The 17814-nt window shown below is 38.4% G+C and overlaps 1 protein-coding gene across 3 annotated transcripts in view; it reads right to left on the minus strand.

Annotated features, from left to right (window-relative positions):
• The window catches only part of LOC134801441 (talin-1-like), an 86255-nt gene that overhangs the window by 39698 nt on the left and 28743 nt on the right, over nt 1–17814 (minus strand). For all 3 annotated transcript variants that reach the window (XM_063774003.1, XM_063774001.1, XM_063774002.1), the window contains 26 exons: nt 17689–17766; nt 17133–17254; nt 15741–15836; nt 15010–15171; nt 13497–13689; nt 12978–13099; nt 12241–12355; nt 11551–11628; nt 10998–11119; nt 10659–10751; nt 10289–10447; nt 9910–10114; nt 9071–9183; nt 8463–8574; nt 7817–7894; nt 7508–7635; nt 7109–7201; nt 6537–6692; nt 4549–4762; nt 4031–4159; nt 3600–3748; nt 2143–2269; nt 1759–1836; nt 959–1077; nt 388–480; nt 47–166 (listed from right to left, as the gene is read on the minus strand). In XM_063774003.1, coding sequence (XP_063630073.1) covers nt 47–166; nt 388–480; nt 959–1077; nt 1759–1836; nt 2143–2269; nt 3600–3748; nt 4031–4159; nt 4549–4762; nt 6537–6692; nt 7109–7201; nt 7508–7635; nt 7817–7894; nt 8463–8574; nt 9071–9183; nt 9910–10114; nt 10289–10447; nt 10659–10751; nt 10998–11119; nt 11551–11628; nt 12241–12355; nt 12978–13099; nt 13497–13689; nt 15010–15171; nt 15741–15836; nt 17133–17254; nt 17689–17766 — 3254 coding nt within the window. The remainder of the gene's footprint in view (nt 1–46; nt 167–387; nt 481–958; nt 1078–1758; nt 1837–2142; nt 2270–3599; nt 3749–4030; nt 4160–4548; nt 4763–6536; nt 6693–7108; nt 7202–7507; nt 7636–7816; nt 7895–8462; nt 8575–9070; nt 9184–9909; nt 10115–10288; nt 10448–10658; nt 10752–10997; nt 11120–11550; nt 11629–12240; nt 12356–12977; nt 13100–13496; nt 13690–15009; nt 15172–15740; nt 15837–17132; nt 17255–17688; nt 17767–17814) is intronic.

The following is a 17814-nucleotide window of genomic DNA, read 5'->3' on the forward strand; positions in this document are numbered from 1 at the left end:
AACCTCAATACTGAGGAATATGACGCAAGGGGGAGGAGGAACGAACCTTGGCGGTGTACATGAGGTGAGTAGCCTGGCTCGCGCAGCGCCCTGCCGTCGGCACCTCCGCGGAATTCTCCGTGACACGGCAAGCCACGTCACCGACTGATTTCACTCGTAACAGAATCTGGAATCAAGCAAAAATTAAGTAAATGTAAAAAAAGAAGGGCAACGATCAGACAGATCATAATAATTCATCAATGAAGATGATAATGATTAGAGAGATGGATAGAAAGAGAAACTGGTATGTAACTCTAACTAAAGACCCACTCTCACACTTTTCATTTTAAAAAGTAGAAAGTGTATACTTTGGAAAACACCTTTTCTAGAAAATGTCACAGCTCATACCTCCTTCTCCTGACTCGGATCAATGTCGGTGCTGATCGCATAAAGCAACTTCGATGAGTGATTACCGAATTCCACGGCGACATCTTTTAGTTTCTGAAAAAAAAAAAACAATGATAACATTATTGACATACAATTAGGTACCAGGCAGTCACCCTCTAGTGAAATAATTATAGACCCCCTGGTGTAGAGGACGTTTTAGAGTGGTGCGGATTGCAGCATATTATTTTTCAGGTAAATTTTAGCGGAGTCTGATGATAATGGTCTGACATGGTAAAACATTTCAACTCAATTTGAAATCATTTTATGTAATCAAATATCTTGTATTTAAATAAATGATTTTAATATAAATCATTGGGTGTACTGAACTGTACTGTAAACCTACTTGCTTACTCACTCACTGACAATGTATTAGAGTTAAACCAAGAAAATTCTGCAGCGATTTTGATAGCCCACGCAGTGCAAGTGTCATTTATACGTCATAATTTCATAGAAGATTGGCCTGAACTAAAGCAATGTTTCTAATTTAAGATATTGTAACGTTTTCATTTGTTCCTACATTCATTCAACTCACCTTTTTGTCGGTCTTGGCCGTGTCACAAAGTTTCTTCGAGGCGGTGCAGAGACTCAACGTATCGCCGAGGAAGAGCTTCCTCCCGACTGGGTCCTTCTGGTCTGCTAGCCTTATGGCATCTGGTGTTGAAACATACATAAATTGTTAGCCCGCATCTTCGTTCATATCGAAAAAAAAACATTCATTCCTCTTTAGTATCTTTTGTACTCCGTGAACTACAAATTTTCGTTCCCTCTTCTTTAGTTCGTGTTCCATCAATTTAAGGCATGCTGCCAGCATTTTTGGCACAATGGCATATTTTTAATTTTATTATAAGTAGTTTTATGTATATTATATCATATATGTACTTAATGTTTATTTGTAACTCCTTAAACTGAAGAATAAATATATCAATTTACCTGTTTTTAAATGAACGAGATAATACAAAAAAACGAAAATTCGAACTGTAGATCTTTGTGCCAATAAAATTTGAAATATCATTTGAAATTTACGAGCCATTCTTTAGTAAAGGAAAATATCATGGGTAAAACTGCATATTATACAGCAAAAAAAATTACCTCCAGTTGTCATCAGTTTTTTTTTCCGAGCGGCCATTAATAAAATATCTAAACATAAAACAACTTTAACGACTTTATAATAGAGACCAGACCAGATATTTGTAAACACCTTGGCCGCTTCAATATACGGGTATAACGGGTATCAAGGCAACTGTACCTAATTTTAATTTTCAGTTAGGCCAACCTGTCTTGCTGGACTATAGGCAGGCTGGTGATAATTATGATGATGTAGGTTTAAGTTACCTGCAGCAATGGTCGGCATGAGGTCAGAAATTGCAGTAACACATTTCGTCCCAAGTTTGTAATCCGGATTGTCTCCACCTGAGGATACATAAAGACATTGAATAGGTATCAGGGCTGTCTTGCAAGTTGTACAAGAATAACATTTTAGCAAAAAAGTTTATATGAGGTAGCGCAATGTCAATGGGATTTACTGAGAAGAAATCATCACGGCTGGCTGGAAAGAAAAGGTGTAGGTATTCGCTACTGAATACAGTGTAGTTATATAAATATATAAAATAAACCAGTGAATACCGATTACATAATCCACTTCTGGAAATAGTGAACTACCTGGCCGTGTCGTAGATAGCGTTATCTTCAACGCCATCTTCTGGTGAATGTACTTACTTCGACAGGCCAGCAAATGAGCGGCTGCAGCGTTGGCCCGCGCCACCTTATGTTCCATCTGCTTGTTAACGGCCAGGATTTGAGCGTCGTCGAGAGTTGGACGGACTTTTCCGTCAGAAACGAAGGCCTGGGGGAATATTATAACGATAATTTGTTGAGTGCTTTGGAGCGAAACCAGAGCGAAACAATTTAACTGCTAGGATCTGGTCGGCGAATCGGGTCTCAAAGTAATAAAATGACTTTGAAATATAATGACAGCTCGAAACTAATAATTAATGTCATGGGATAAATATTGCTATATAAAGAAATGAAATGAAATTAATGGTTTCTGTTACAACTCGCTGGACAAACTTTAGTAGAATGTAGTCTCTATAAGGCGACAGATTTGTAAAAGCCAGGACTACTAATATAAACCGCGTGCGCGACGTTCCGCGTGTTAGCGCAGCAAACGTCGCGCGCGCTGGCTGACAAGTTGCGGCGCGCGGCCGCGCTGCTGCTGGTACCGCCCGAGTATCGTGCGGCCGCGTTCAGGGGGTCATTTCGTTACGCTGCCACCAAATGTTGGAACGATATCCCCCCTCCTGTGCGTGAGGCAAAGAGTATCCAACAGTTCAAATCTAGACTTAAAAAGTTGTACATGAATAATCAAAAAGAGTTTGAGAATATACACGTGACCAGCCCCGTGAGGGATGCGTTCATAAAGTTAACTTTTAGGTAAATACTAACCACACGAAACATATGCTATTAAATACTGTTTCTGTATTAAGTACCCCGTAAGGAAACTATTGTCAAATACTAATGTTTTGTTTTTTATGTGAATTTCATAATTTAAATATTATGTAATCTTAATACCATTCCAATTAGCTGACCGAGGGCGGGTTTAAATTCAGCAAGCTGTACCCGCACCTTTTTCATTACTTACACAATTTGTTACACAATGTTTAGATTAATACTTACCTACTTACTCCTTATACCTAAGATGGACTAATTACCTACCTAACCCTTATACTATACCTAAGAACTTATGTAAAAAGTAATGAAATAAACGCATTTGTATTTGTATTTGTATTTGTAAATTTGGTCTGAACGAATGCAGCGTCTTCTCAATAATTAAGAGTAAATAATATTTAATAATTAAGTGTACTCTATTAGTACAGACAAATCAAATCACCTAGCGTGGTACGGGCATACGGAGGGATGAAAGTCATGTGACGCGAAAGGTACGAGTATTAGAAATGAAGGCGGAGGGATGTAAGAAGAAATGAACACCAAGGAAAAGGTGGACGGATTCTGTGAGAGATGATATGAAAAGAAAACAGGTGAATGATGATATGACGAACGGCAGAGAGATATGGAAGAAAAAAACATGCTGCGCCGACCCCAAATGATGGGAAAAAGGCAAGCAAATGATGACTATAGTACAGACAAATGAATACAAAGAAGCATTATCTACTGACCGACTGCAATATCTGTTCAGCGGAGGAAATGCTCTTCCGTGCATCATCGATGCATTTTCCAAATTGCAGCTTGGCCCGTTTCTCTTCATCGGTTTGAGGGTGTGTTGATGACGTTGGCGACTTCACTAGTTCGCCGCAGCTGTCTTTCTCTGGAAATATAAATAAAATCTTAATGGTGTTTTTAAATTATTTCATATTGGGATGGGTATAGAAATACAACTTTAAATCGGTTAAAATTTAAATTTGGCTGACTTACACGGCCCCCTACTGGCCACTACGGAATATTTGTCGAGAGGACATCTGCCGTTTCTTTTTTGCGTTTTCGAGTTAATTCCAATAGTTAAAGTCGTTCAGTATAGGTCTGACGCCTACAAGATACCTAAGTTTTGGCAATGATATTATGTATAAGTAGATATACTTTAAATACATACCTATGCTGCCCTCGAGTCGCAGCCTGTCTAGGAACTCCCTGGTGGCACCAATCACTCTCGCCTCGGATTTCTTTCCTCCCTTTTCAGAGTCTATCCTAGTTGGAACTGGTGGTTTCTTGCCTTTCACGCCTGCGAAAAAATAGGCTTTAAAAACTAGCTACTATGAATATCAAAATTCTGAATAAAGGTGCTGGAGATGAAATGAAACTGATCAGGATGAATATAAATTTCTTATCTAGCTTTTCTCCTATGGCCTTACACTTCGGCTTGTGCACGATGGACGTCCATTTGTCTGTAATTCGGCATAAGTCGTAGCTCAATCTTATCATCTAGCCACCCAGGAATCAAGACTTGTCAAGAGAAATGCAATTTTGATATGTCAAACTAAAGATTAAAACATGGAATGGAATTCGAGATCTTTTTATAGGCCTCTGGGCGGCTAGAGGTTAAGAAGGCCTTCTGTACCTACCTCTGTATTGCCGTAAACTACAACATAGTGGAAATAAGAAGAAAAATACCTGTTCCATCATTAACCAGTTTCCTCAGCGTAACTATCTCTGCATCAACCGCCTGTTTTTCCTTAGCCAGGTCTTCCCCAATGGCCTTGAACTTCGGAGCCTTGACGGCGGGCGTCCACGTGTTTTGCAGATCTTGGATAGAGGAAGTAAGGCGGTCTGAGGAGTCGAGGAGCGCGGTTTGGCAGCGGGGGGAGTTGACGGAGTGCGCTGTGAGCTGGAGAAAGGTGATATAATTAGAAACTGAATAACGAAAGGGGTTATCCATTAATTACGTCACACGAATTTCAAGGTTTTTTGACCCCTCCCCCCTCCTTGTCACACTTGGTCACATTTGGCAAACCCCTCCCCCCTGGTGTGACGTCACATTTTTTCAACGAAATCGGCAAATCGAATTAAGTATTATTAATTTTTTGTCAAAATATTAGTAAATTTATAACCCAAAACTGATTATGAAAAAAAATTAAACGAATAAAAACGATTATCGTTCCAAAAACTTGTTTTTGAACTGTACAGTAAATAAAATGATTAAAATAAAATTTTGGTTACTGTTGAAGTTAACGTGACGTCACAAAGATTGTGACTCCCCTCTCCCCCTTGTCACAACATGTCACATTTTCTTGACCCCCTCCCCCCCCCCTAAACGTGTGATGTAATTAATGGATGACCCCAAATTGGTTATTCAAATTACAAATCACTTAGTAAATTAACTTTTCTTTTTATGATAATAGGAGGCAAACGAGCAGACGAATCACCTAATGGTAATCAATTATCGTAGCCCATGGACACCTGTAACATCAGAGTGGTAGAACGTGCGTTGCCCGACTTTGAGGTAGGGATACGCTCTTTTCTTGGTTTAAAGGTCGCATAGGTCCAGAAATACCGTGGGCGACAGTACAGTCACGAGCTTTAATTTGGGACCCACCTGAGGTTGAATGTCGTGTAGCAAACTGACGCCATTTAGAGCTAATATTTTAACGCAGTGTCATAATTCATTGACATAATGTTTACCATCGACATTTACTTACGTTTACGTTTCTAGGGGCAACCACTCAATTACGTCAATTTGTGCAATAATATTTTTGAAAATGTCACTTTAAACAGATTATAAAACCGGAGTGATACCTTTTAGAAAAGAGGTTATCATTTCAATGGTCGATTCGCTATGACTTTTAAAATGTCTTAATTTGACATTTTAACACCATCAAACTGAAGTTTCAACCTTATTGCATTACGAATTACGAATGTTCTAACAACATTTAATGGAAATGGGTCCCAAATTAAAGCTCGTGACTGTACCTACATTCCACAGTTTAACTAGGAAAGTAGTGACACGACTTATACGCTAAAGAGAGTAGAAACCACTTTAAACACGATGTTAAAATATTTTTTTAAGGAAACTGTAAGTCCAGTTTTAAGAAAATTTCCAGTGTTATTATATAACTATAAAAGACTGCTTGTTTCTTTAATAAATATATAAAATTAAGAGTCACGTCACGGGCAAAGTCATTTAATAATAAGAATAAGAATAATAAATGTTTATTAGCACAAATAATAATTAATAACACAAAACTAAAATTCAATTACATAAATATTTGTGCCAAAAGGTCCTCACTCAGCTTCTTGTCACGTGGTGTATCCTAGGACACAACGTGACGCTGATTTTCAGTGAGGCCTGGTAAAAGACTAAAGCTAAAACTAAAACTATATGGTGGCAGAACCAAAATATTAGAATTCAACAATGAATAAATAACAATTATAAGGCTATTGATTTTATATATACCTTTGTATCTTCTTTTGTGGGGCGCGTATGTGTATGTGTGTGTGTGTGTGTGTGTGTGTGTGTGTGTGTGTGTGTATGAGTGTGTGTGATGGTTATTTGTTGGCACGGTTGCCTAAGTGCTACAATTTTTGTTTATCTAGCAGAAAGTTCCGGAGTTTTACTTTAAAAGAGGCGACTGATATTATATTATTTAATAAGCGAATGGAACCTGTGCAGTGGTGAGCAGAGAGCGCGCCGCGTCGGAAACCTGCGATCCCTTGGTGTCCAGAGCCGTGCCATCTGCCCCAGCCTGTTTTGCTAGCTCGTGAACTTTCTGCAGCATCTCAGATGTCTTGATGCATGCCGATTTGCACGTGTCGATTATCTGCAAATTTGATACATTTTAAAGAAAACTATTATATCGATATATTTATTGCGGTCGTGATAGCAGCGCATTGGTAGTCGAATGGTAAGGCGTTAGCTTCCAAATTGGAGGTACAGTTCGAACTCCTGCTCGTATGGTATCAATTGATGGGTTATTTGGAACTAGTAATACCTACCCGTTGTATTTAATTTAACAGTTGCTTTTTGGCAAAGGAAGAAAACGAACAAATCCTAATTAGTCCGAGTTTCCCTTCTGGTTTGAAAGAACAGATGGAAATTCATAGAAATGGACAATAGATAGAAATGGAATTGGATAAGAAAGGAGGAAAACTCAAAGCCTGGTGATTCGGTTCAGAGACAATGCAATGTTAGGACTAAAAATATCAAGATTTATAAGTTATCCCATGTTCTGCTTACCTGGTGTGTCTTTTTCTGGTCTACGTGAGGGTTGAACACGAAGTTGAGCTTTCCAGAAGCCAAGGAGTATTGTGTTGCAGCTTTGTTCAGCTCCTGAGAATGCAGAATCAATTTATTAAGCTCCTCTTTTTATCGATAATTATTATAATTAATTATGATTGTAAAATTACTTCTTAAATACATGTAGTTGTACTCCTTAATTAGATACCTATGACGATTGGGGCACAGTTTCTAACGCGTTTTTTATGGAGTTTCGTAAGGATAAGACAATTCTCAGACACTTGACAATTTTATTGGAATTAAAGGCAGTTACATTTTGGGAAGTTCCCCTTAAGAAGTTGTATCTTTGAAAACTTTTCCATTGAGAACGTCAGTAGTCATTTGAATAGATGAATTTACCTCAGGACTCAATTGCTCAGATTTTGCGCTCGTTCCCAGCAAGCGTGTAGCCTCGCAGAGTGCCTTGATCTGTTCAAGCAAGTCTTTCCTTGTCTGCGGATCCATGGTGCTACTCAGGCTCTTTGAATCTGGAACAATTTACTCAGATTATTTTACATTTCTTCGAATACATTTTAGAAGTCTTTTCCATGTAGCTAAGTCTTAAACTTGAATTAAAATTCAGCTCTTTGTCATGTTTTTCATTAAAAGAGTTAGTTATTGAAATGAGTAATTGTTTTTCAAATATATTGTCAACATTGTTGTATTTACCTTTAACGATATCCGGTATCAATTCTCGGATGGTTTTTGAAGCAGTCTCAGCTTCTAAGTAATCTGGATTGTTGAGATCTGAAAGGGAATCATGGTTATAATAAAGAGAAATGAATTATTTCAGTCACATTTTTTTAGGCCTACATTATAAAAGGCATTTAAAAATGCTTTCTACTTAGTCTTGTACTTTTCAGTGATCTGTCACACTGTGTCTCCATTTAGTGCGAGAATTTATGTAAGTTCACACTTTTCAACGGGATTCATATTTGCTATTTTTGTTAGTAAACATAAGGGTCATACCAATGAGCATCGAAAATCGTAATTTCCTTATCTGCCTCTTTATCGCTTAAATACCCATAGCAATAGAGAGGCAGAAAACCAAACGATTTTCGATATTCGTTGCCTGCCTCTGTTTAGCATGTCAAATATTTTCCTCGCAAGCTCCCAGAAAGACCATCTATTTATTAGAAATACGTATTTTTATAATTGTATTTATAAATATGAAAAAATGAGTCCCGCCGAGTTTCTTGCGTCGGTATCTTCTCGGGGCTGTGGTGTAGGGTTAGAACCGGCGGTAGTTTCTGACATTCATAAGCGCATTATAATATGCCTAAATTGAAGAATAAAGACTTTCACTTTCACTCACCGTTTGTGGCAACTACAAGATAATTGATAGCAGCGTTTAGAGATGCGAGTCTATTTGAGAGAGACTCCTGGAGAGGAGCAGCTTCCGACGCTGGCAAAGGCTTCCCGTATGGCTGGAAATATAATATATTTTAATTTTGAATTTTATCGAAATACATGTCATAAACATCTGTTTCAATTTTTTACGCGTGTACGCGCGCGTTGTAGTTTTTCTACTTCAAAGTTAAACAAATCATAAAAGTCAATAAATATTTCATTTTATTCGTTTCATTTCTTTCTTACTTCTTTGCTATTATCATTATCATCTTTTATATTATTATCAACATCATTAGTATCAATATCAATTTAGTATTTATTTACACGGTTACTGGTTGTTTTACTATGGTAAAGAACAATGGTGTTTCCTGTAACCTGTTCATCCCGGGTGCCTTTCATTGTGTATAACAACTAACGATATATTATTGGTCAATATAACGATCCCTTAAGAGGTTCAAAAAGGGGATGAAATTTACAATGCAAATACTAATTCTTCGCAGACGAAGTCGTAGGCCGAAGCTAGTCGTCACATATATATCTAAAACATTTCACCGATGAAGTAAATGTAAGTACCTCTGTGATTTCTTTTTCAGCATTTTGGATAGCAACCTCTGCAGAAGCCATGGATGCGATGAAGCGCAGTTTTTCCTTCTTTGATTTCTCAATGGCTGCGGCATCCAATACTCCTGTGGAATATTTACAATATAATTAACAATTTACTTGATAATCCACTGTAAATAAAAATTAAAACTAGTCATTTATTCCATGACGGTGGCAAACAAGCGTGAGACCCGCCTAATGTCAAACGGCCGTGTCACGTCGCAGCTTATGTATTTTCGTTCAGCGGTGCTAGCACATAATTGGCGCGACAGTATCTCGCGACGAGATAGACTACCCGTCCCTCTTTTATTAACATAGAAAAAGATGGGTCTATCTCGCCACGAGATACTGTCGCGCCAATCATGTGCTAGGCCTACTGATGGGTTCTGACGGCTCTGATGATAATGTTTCAATAATCAAAATTAGTCGTGATTGTGAATGAAAAAGTAGGTAGTATGTATATGTGTCCAGTTACTATACAAGGGCTAGAGTGCCACAGTCTATTTTTTTCTGAACTTTAGAAATGGCTAAATTTAGCATGATAATTAAGACTATTAACTTTAATCATAGTCTAATAAAACATGGTCTTCCATTCCCAGAGTGACACGGGCCTACGTCACAACAACATGGCCGCTATATATAGCGCTATCGCATATTATCATATAGCGCTGTCGCATGATGACGTAGGCCCGTGTCAGTTAGGTGACCTAGAAAAGACGGGAATGGAGTACCAGGCGGAGTATATTATTATACCATGACTTTAATCACGTCTAAAGCAATATTTTATTAAAAGTTAAGAAAATTAAACTTACTTTCATCCTTTAACGCTTCCTTCAGTCTCTCGATCTCCTGGTCTACTTTAGCCCTGGCCATCTGCAGGTGCTGTCTCCTGGCCGCGTGCTGGGGTAGCGTCAGCACAGGGGACGAGAACAGGTGGTCTACTGATGATGAGAGCGCGGATACTGAGGTTAGGAGGGAGGATTGGCAGAGGGGGGAAGATATGGATGGTGCTGTTATCTGTGAATAAAATAATGAGTGGTTAATTTTGAACGTAATTTGTCGCACACGTCACATTGGTACAGTCCTGCATTAATATCTCGCACAATAAATCTTGAAAAATATCTGTAGAACCAGGTTCAGGCACTGACAGGGACAAGCTAACAAATACGAATATAAACCAGAAGATCCTACCTCGGCAGTGGTGAGTAGATTCTGTGCAGCATCAGCCAGCCTGGAGCCTTGATCGTCCAAATCTGCCGCCGCCTGACCTTCCACACTCTGCGCTAGATCATACACCCGCTCTAGAAGTTCTGACGTCTTCTGACATGTGGATTTTGTTAGGTCAATTATCTGGAAAGGAAGTGCATCAATTTAAATAAAAAACAGCCGACTCCTTATTGCACAAATGAACGAATAATCTTTAATACTGCTCATGTCTGCTGATTCACTTTATATTTTCTCCAGTTTACGTGTCTAGTACATAAATACCTATTCCTTTGCCCATGATTTTCTGAAAATTAACTAACACATGGAAAGTTAAAAATTAATTTGTAATCGTTACCTGATCTTCCTTCGCGGGATTTGCGCGAGGATTGAAGGTATACACTAGTTTCCCTGATGCCTTGGTGTATTTTTCTACACCATCTTGCAGTTCCTTAAAAAAACAATTAGTAATGCTCAGCGATGACAAACTTTATATATTTTTTTGGAATATTAAGAAATATATTCTAATTAGAAAAAAAAGATATGTCCAGATGTGATACAAAATATAATATTGTTATCATTAATCATCATACAACCTAGGTACATGGAAAAGGTTTACAAAAAAGGACAAGAATAAGTTTTGAGATCTCAAGGTCTGCTCGTATTTTCGTCTCTAAGTAATAGTTCCAGTAAATACCTGTCCTTTTCCGCTATTTTCACCGCTACTGATTGCTTTAGTGGCCTCACATAGCTCTCGTAATAGCTCAAGCATATTGGCGCGAGCTCCTTGGTCTTTCCCAGCGGGTAGGGTCTTCGCATCTGAAAATAGGTATTCGTGAAGTTACAAGTTTTCTACAAGGTTGCTGTAAACTGTAACTCATTGCTGTAACTAGTAACTTATTGTTACAACGCGGTATTAATTCATCATTATCATCATCATATCAGCCTTTTATCGCTCACTGCTAAACATAGGCCTCTCTTCGATTTGCCACTTATCCCGGTCCTGAGCCAATCTCATCCAGAAGTGACCCGCAATCTTCCGAATGTCATCTACCCAACGAGCCAACTTTCGTCAGTATGCGGCCACCATTCAGTTAACATTTTGGCCCACCTGCTATCACTCTGCCTGGCAACATGTCCAGAACACCTCCATTTAAATTTGGTAATGACGTATTCGACGTCTTGCACCTTGGTGCGGCGTCGGATCTCGACATTCCTCACATGGTCTTGAAGTATTCATTAGTACCTACCTTTGATTAAGTCCGGCACAAGCTCCTGTATAGTAGCGGTGGCTGATTCCGCTAGCACGTAGTCGGGATTTTCAGGATCTGTTTAACATATTTTCAAAAGGTTATCATTAAAAAATTTAACGTTAATTTGTAACATAAAAAAACGGTATTTAAAAGAGCGAGGGAATAGCAAAAGTTTCCTCTGCCCACTAACTTATCTGCATAAGAAATTGAAGTATGTTATCAAATTTGAAAAATAATCCAATATCAACCTTCGTGCATTTCGACACGGTTCAGGATGACGCGCTGCACAAGATATAGTGTAAGCTGTATACGTAAAAAAAACCGCAAATCGATGTACCTACCTACAGTTTAGCCGTTTGGCACACGCATGGTATTTGGTATGTGGTATGTTTTTAGAATCGCCTCTAAAAGCCCTTTCATATATAACCACACACAATAGGTTTCTGAAAAAAAAAAATCTCATACAAAAAAAAATTACTTAGCACTCCCCTCCTAAGGATTTTTTTTTAAGAACTGCGGGTTAAAATTTTAGTTTTTACCTCTAGTATGCGTGTGCCAAATGGCTAAACTGTACATCGATTTGCGGTTTTTCTTTGAAATTGGGCTCTACGGCATCCACTAATAGGCGTGGCGTTCGAAAGCTTCTTAAAAAGACGCGCTGTATTAAAGAGATGGACGATTTCTCACCTCTGGTGGCGGTGAGAAGGGTAGCAATAGCAGCATTAAGAGTGGCAAGTTTGTCAGCAAGCCTCGCTTGGAGCAGCGCTGCTTGAGGTGGAGCCAAAGGCGCTACCTTTCCAGTCTGTGAACAAAACGCTCATTTTACCAACATGTAAAAGTGCTCACACGCTTATTTTACCAACATGTAAAGGTGCGCACACGCTCATTTTACCAACTGGTGGCCTAGCGGTAAGAGCGTGCGACTTTCAATACGGAGGTCGCGGGTTCAAACCCCGGCTCGTACCAATGAGTTTTTCGGAACTTATGTACGCAATACTCGTATTATTTGATATTTACCAGTTGCTTTTTAGTGAAGTAAAACATTGTGAGGAAACCGGACTAATCCCAATAAGGCCTAGTTTCCCCTCTGGGTTGGAAGGTCAGATGGCTGTCGCTTTCGTAAAAAACTAGTGCCTACGTCAAATCATCGGATTACTTGTCAAAGCGGACCCCGGGCTCCCATGAGCCGTGGCAAAATGCCAAGATAACGCGAGGAGGAAGCCTTTTTACAAATAATTACGCTCAGATTTTTAGGCCCATTAGTCAGCCAATGCCAACTAGAAATCCACCGGGAGCCTATATCAGCTAAGTTCTTTATTACTTCTCCTTTCACCTCTTCTGCTGACTGTATATTAGAAGCATTATGACGAACGATGTGCATAATTTTAGCTCAACGTGATTTAGTATTTAGTATAAAATCGTACCTTTTTCAATTCTTCCACTGCCCCGTTGAGAGCGCTTTGCGCAGCCAAGCGAGAGGCGACGAACTTCAGTCTATTCTTCTCTTTCTCTGCAGACATGGTTCTATTGAGCTGCTTCGAATCATCTGTAAAACAGTATGATACATTTGTTTTGTTTTAAAACTTTGGGAAAGGAAATGGAAATTTCAAATGATATTTTTTTAAGTCGGGAAGTAGTTTTATACTTTATGGTATACATCATCTCTTTAATTATTTCTGACGGACCCGGAGTTAAAAACCTTCTAATTTAGTAATTTTGGTCATTTTTACAGCGTCATAATTCTTGCATGTCCGCTGCGAAAATTTTAATGTCAGATGTGATTGTGTCTAGAGCACTATAATCAACAGGGACCGTGCAGTATGGTTTCAACTCTCCTACCTAGTCTTCTAATCGCGGCCATTAGATTAACTCATTAAAGATGTAAGAACTGCTGCACTAGTCAGTGAGCTGTATCCAGTTGAGATATCTCTCAAGACACGTACCTTCTAGTCCACTGATAGCGGCCATCAGCTCCCGCACCGCCTCATCAAAGTTCTTCCTCTGCTGTCCCAATAGATCTGCGCCTACTAGTTCGTGCGTGGCCGTGTCCAGTTGAGATATAGCTCGGGACAGATCCGTGGCCGCTTGGTGTAGCGCAGTTCGGCATTGTGATGTGTTAAGGGTTGACGCTGTCACCTGTCAATGGAATAAATTAACCATTAGAAACCCGGTTTTATATTCATAATTTCAACATTTCCTGAATTATTTGGCTTAGAGATGGGTAACTACCCGGGTAAATACCCGAGAGCGGGTATTTACCCGGTAAATACCCGATATTTACCTACCCGCGGGTAAATACGCGGGTATTTTCGTTTTTCTTCTAAATTTAATTGTTAAATGGTATGTGAGTATAAATAAGATTAATTTAAGTACTTTTTTATAATGTTACATAAAATGTATGTTCAAACTAAGTATGAAAAGGTTGCTATGAGATGAAGTTCGATTTTAACATATCAGTACAATTATGAAAATCGTGTAAAATCATTCCCTGGCTTCCGGAAATGTTTTAAAACGCTTTTAATATACATTAAAAAGATGAAAATAAAGACTACTTATAAATGATAAAAAAAAAAAATGTGCCGTATCACAACTTGGGAAGCTCATAAGTCAAATACAGTTAGTTTTAGGACAAAAATGTATATAACCTTTTTTGTAGAAAATTATGTCTACTTTAGTTTGTACATACAACACTTTTCGATATTAATGACAGATTCCAAGAAATATGAAAAAGTTCACTTCTACCCCCCTCCCCCCAACCACACCCCCCGCCGACCGCAGTTGGAATGTGTATTATCAACGTATAAGTACGATAATTTACTCGAATCTAAAAAAATACTCTTATGACGGCCTTTTTTTTAATATTTATCAAAATTGTACTAAAAATTCCTTAGTTACAACTGCAAGTTTCACTAAACCATTTCTTTTTAAATAACACACAATAATTACAACAATTAACTCGGTTTATATCTCCACTTTAACACAAATCGACATGTGCAACAAGAAATGAATCTACCCGTCCATTTGGGTAGATACGGGTAAATACCGGGTAGATGGGTATTTACCGGGTATTTACCTGGGTGGGTAAATTGGGTAACTACCCGCGACCCATCTCTAATTTGGCTCTTTTGGCAGCCAGCGTGCTATGAAAAGTTTAATTGTTTTTTTTAATTGGTACTTTGGATAGACTTGTCTTTTGTCATATCAGGTTTACTCCGAAGACACATTCGATCATTCAAAATACCATGTTGTATAATGTTTTCTTGTTTTCCAAATTCTAATCTCTTCTTTATATTCACGTCAAACGTTTTTTTCATCAGAAAATGGCTTTCAAAATAATCAGAGGGCCTACCGCGAACCACGTTGTTGCCTCTCTGTCGCACTTGTAAATTCGTACGTAAGTGTGACAGGGATGCAACACGTAGAACGTGGTTCGCGGTAGGCACTCTGAACTCTCACCTGAGCGGTACCAAGCAATGCACACGCCGCCCTTTCCACCTGCTGCGCCTTCTCATCCACGGCCCTGTTCCGGAAGTCGTCGGGATGTCCCTTCACCAACTTATCTACCGCTTCCACCATCATAGATGAGCGGTCCAGCACGTTCTGAGCCTTGTGTACTACCTGCAAATTTAGAGATAATTTTTAATAAAAAAACCGGACAAGTGCGAGTCGGACTCGCCCACCGAGGGTTCCGTACTTTTTAGTATTTGTTGTTATAGCGGCAACAGAAATACATCATCTGTGAAAATTTCAACTGTCTAGGTATCACAGTTCGTGAGATACAGCCTGGTGACAGACGGACGGACGGACGGACGGACAGCGGAGTCTTAGTAATAGGGTCCCGTTTTACCCTTTGGGTACGGAACCCTAAAAAGAATCGACTTTATAAAACAACATGCCACCATTTTTATGTTGTTCATCATCAGTTCCTCTTCACGAAATGTAGCTTTCCAAGTTATTGGTGTGCAAAATTATAATTGAAGAGTTCCCTAAAATTATTCATATTCTTCAGGATGATACATGACATTGGGACTATGGTACTAACTGTGAACCCTATATCTACGCAACCATTTTCAAATTCGAGGAGATAAAAAAGTCCCCGGCAACTTAATAGATTATCTGCAGACCGATAAAAAAAAGATTATGCAAAAAAACCTGCTAAAGTACAAAGTGCATTTGCTTTTACTTACATGCTCTTGATTCTTTTGCGCTGAAGTAGGTGGCGTGCATATGAAAGCAAGCCTGGATGCAGACTTAGAATACTGATCCGCAATGGTCTTCAGTACCTGTGAAATATTATACGAGTAAATCGTTAAGAGGTGGATTACTACTATAAAAAAATTACAAAAAAGATAGTAAGTAAATGAATGAGTAATTTGATTTATGAGTGTATGTATTTATTTAATCTGAATGTAAACAATTTTTTAGAGCACCGTACAAAACTTTGTTCACGGTGCTCTTGGATCTTCTTGGATCACTTCGGTCTTGCAAATCGGTTAAATGCGTTTTTCTCAAAGACCGTTTGATGTAGGTACCTAAAATTTGGAATAGTTATGGCAAGTACCATCACTAACACTGTGAATAAGTCAAAACTGCTTATTTCTGATTTTAGGGGGAAATTTAGGGGGTTGAGAGGAGTAGCTTGATTTTTTTTTATTTGTAAGAATCGTGTGGGGTACCATTAGAAAGCTTGCAAAAAATTGAGTCGATGGACTGATTTTGACTTCATTTTAGAGTGCAATAGTTTCGATAAAAAATGCATTTAAAGTTGCAAGTTTTTATACAAAAATTTTCACCTCTGTCCTGGCGATTTTCGCGAAAACTATAGCTAACAGGCAGCTGACCCAATACCCAACTTAAAGAAGCATGGAGACGGCGGGAAAATTATCAGCTTAACTTTATCTTTATTAGTTTTTCAACTGCAGCCTGATCTTTGGTTGCTTAGGGCTAGATAACTGATGCTTACACTGGTCATTTCATATTAGGAAGTAGTTTTAGCGAGAAAGATCCTTAGTTAAAACTTTTGCATTGAAATTTATGACTTATGTCTTTGATACAAAGTTTAATTCTGCTTGCTTATTTTTGTGGGATATTTTTTTTTTCTGAATAGCCTACTATAAGTATGAGAGAGATCTACAAAATACAACCTTATTATATTGCAAATAAGTTTAAATTTCGAACGGGCTTTCCAACCAATTGACTATCTCAATGTGCCCAGTAAGAATCATATTTATTATTGCAGTTTATCTAAAAATTTAAATTAAGAATTCCGTTCTTCACTGTCGTTGTGTTTTTTTTTTCACAATAGAGCACATAGAGTTAGTAAGGCGTATAGAGAAAGGGAACGGTGCTCTGAATACCGTAGTCTTGACTTCGTGCTTGGCCAATTATTTGTCAATCTCTCAGTTGATTGTTGAACTTGCTATGAATTCGTAAAAGAAAATTTTGATATACCACTATCTCTAAATGTTGTTATGGGCGTGGCCTTGGTGTTAATATTTATACATTTACTTACCCTTGACAATTACTTTTCTATGTCACAATTTACTCGCATAAACCATTATGTGCTATGCACAACTTACCCCAGGGTTTTTGCAATTGTGTCCATCAGCGAGCGCATTGGTAGCAACGCATAAAGCCTTCAGTTCGTCCATCAAAGCACGGGTTTCTGCGGGGCTCTTACCGCTGTTCAATGCTCTTACGTCTAAAAGAAAAAGCAAAAAATGATTGTAAATTAAAAAAATACCTCCACAATTTTTTTTTCAAAATATTCATACTTAGATACAAGCTTTTGTTTATTTGCAACTGTATTTTTGCTTGAATACACATTGATGCAATACAAAAGAGCTTCAACTCAATGTTTTATCACAGAGTACTTGTAGCCACCTTCAGTCTCCGTTATGAGACCACTTAATGGTATCATACAATTGCAGTCTTCGGTTTTGGCAAATTTTAGCTCGGAGCAGAAACCATAAGGAGCTTAACTCTAAACTTAGTTCACAAACTTAGAACACAAGTCATAAATAAAATAATCTACCATAAAATAGTATTTTATCCAACATTTCTTAAGAAAACTTCAAGCTAAAGACATGTGAGAAAGGTAAGCAAACTAGCTTCAATTCTAATCTTGTGACTTACCTTGAACAACTTCTGGCAGTAACCGCTGTATAACTTCCATAGATAATTCAGCCTCGCCATGGTCAATGTTCGATGAATCTGGAAGATGAAGATGATGTAGATTTAGCTTAGGAATACTGAGACACC

The sequence above is a fragment of the Cydia splendana genome, chromosome 22 (genome assembly GCF_910591565.1).
Source record: "Cydia splendana chromosome 22, ilCydSple1.2, whole genome shotgun sequence".
Lineage (NCBI taxonomy): Eukaryota > Metazoa > Arthropoda > Insecta > Lepidoptera > Tortricidae > Cydia > Cydia splendana.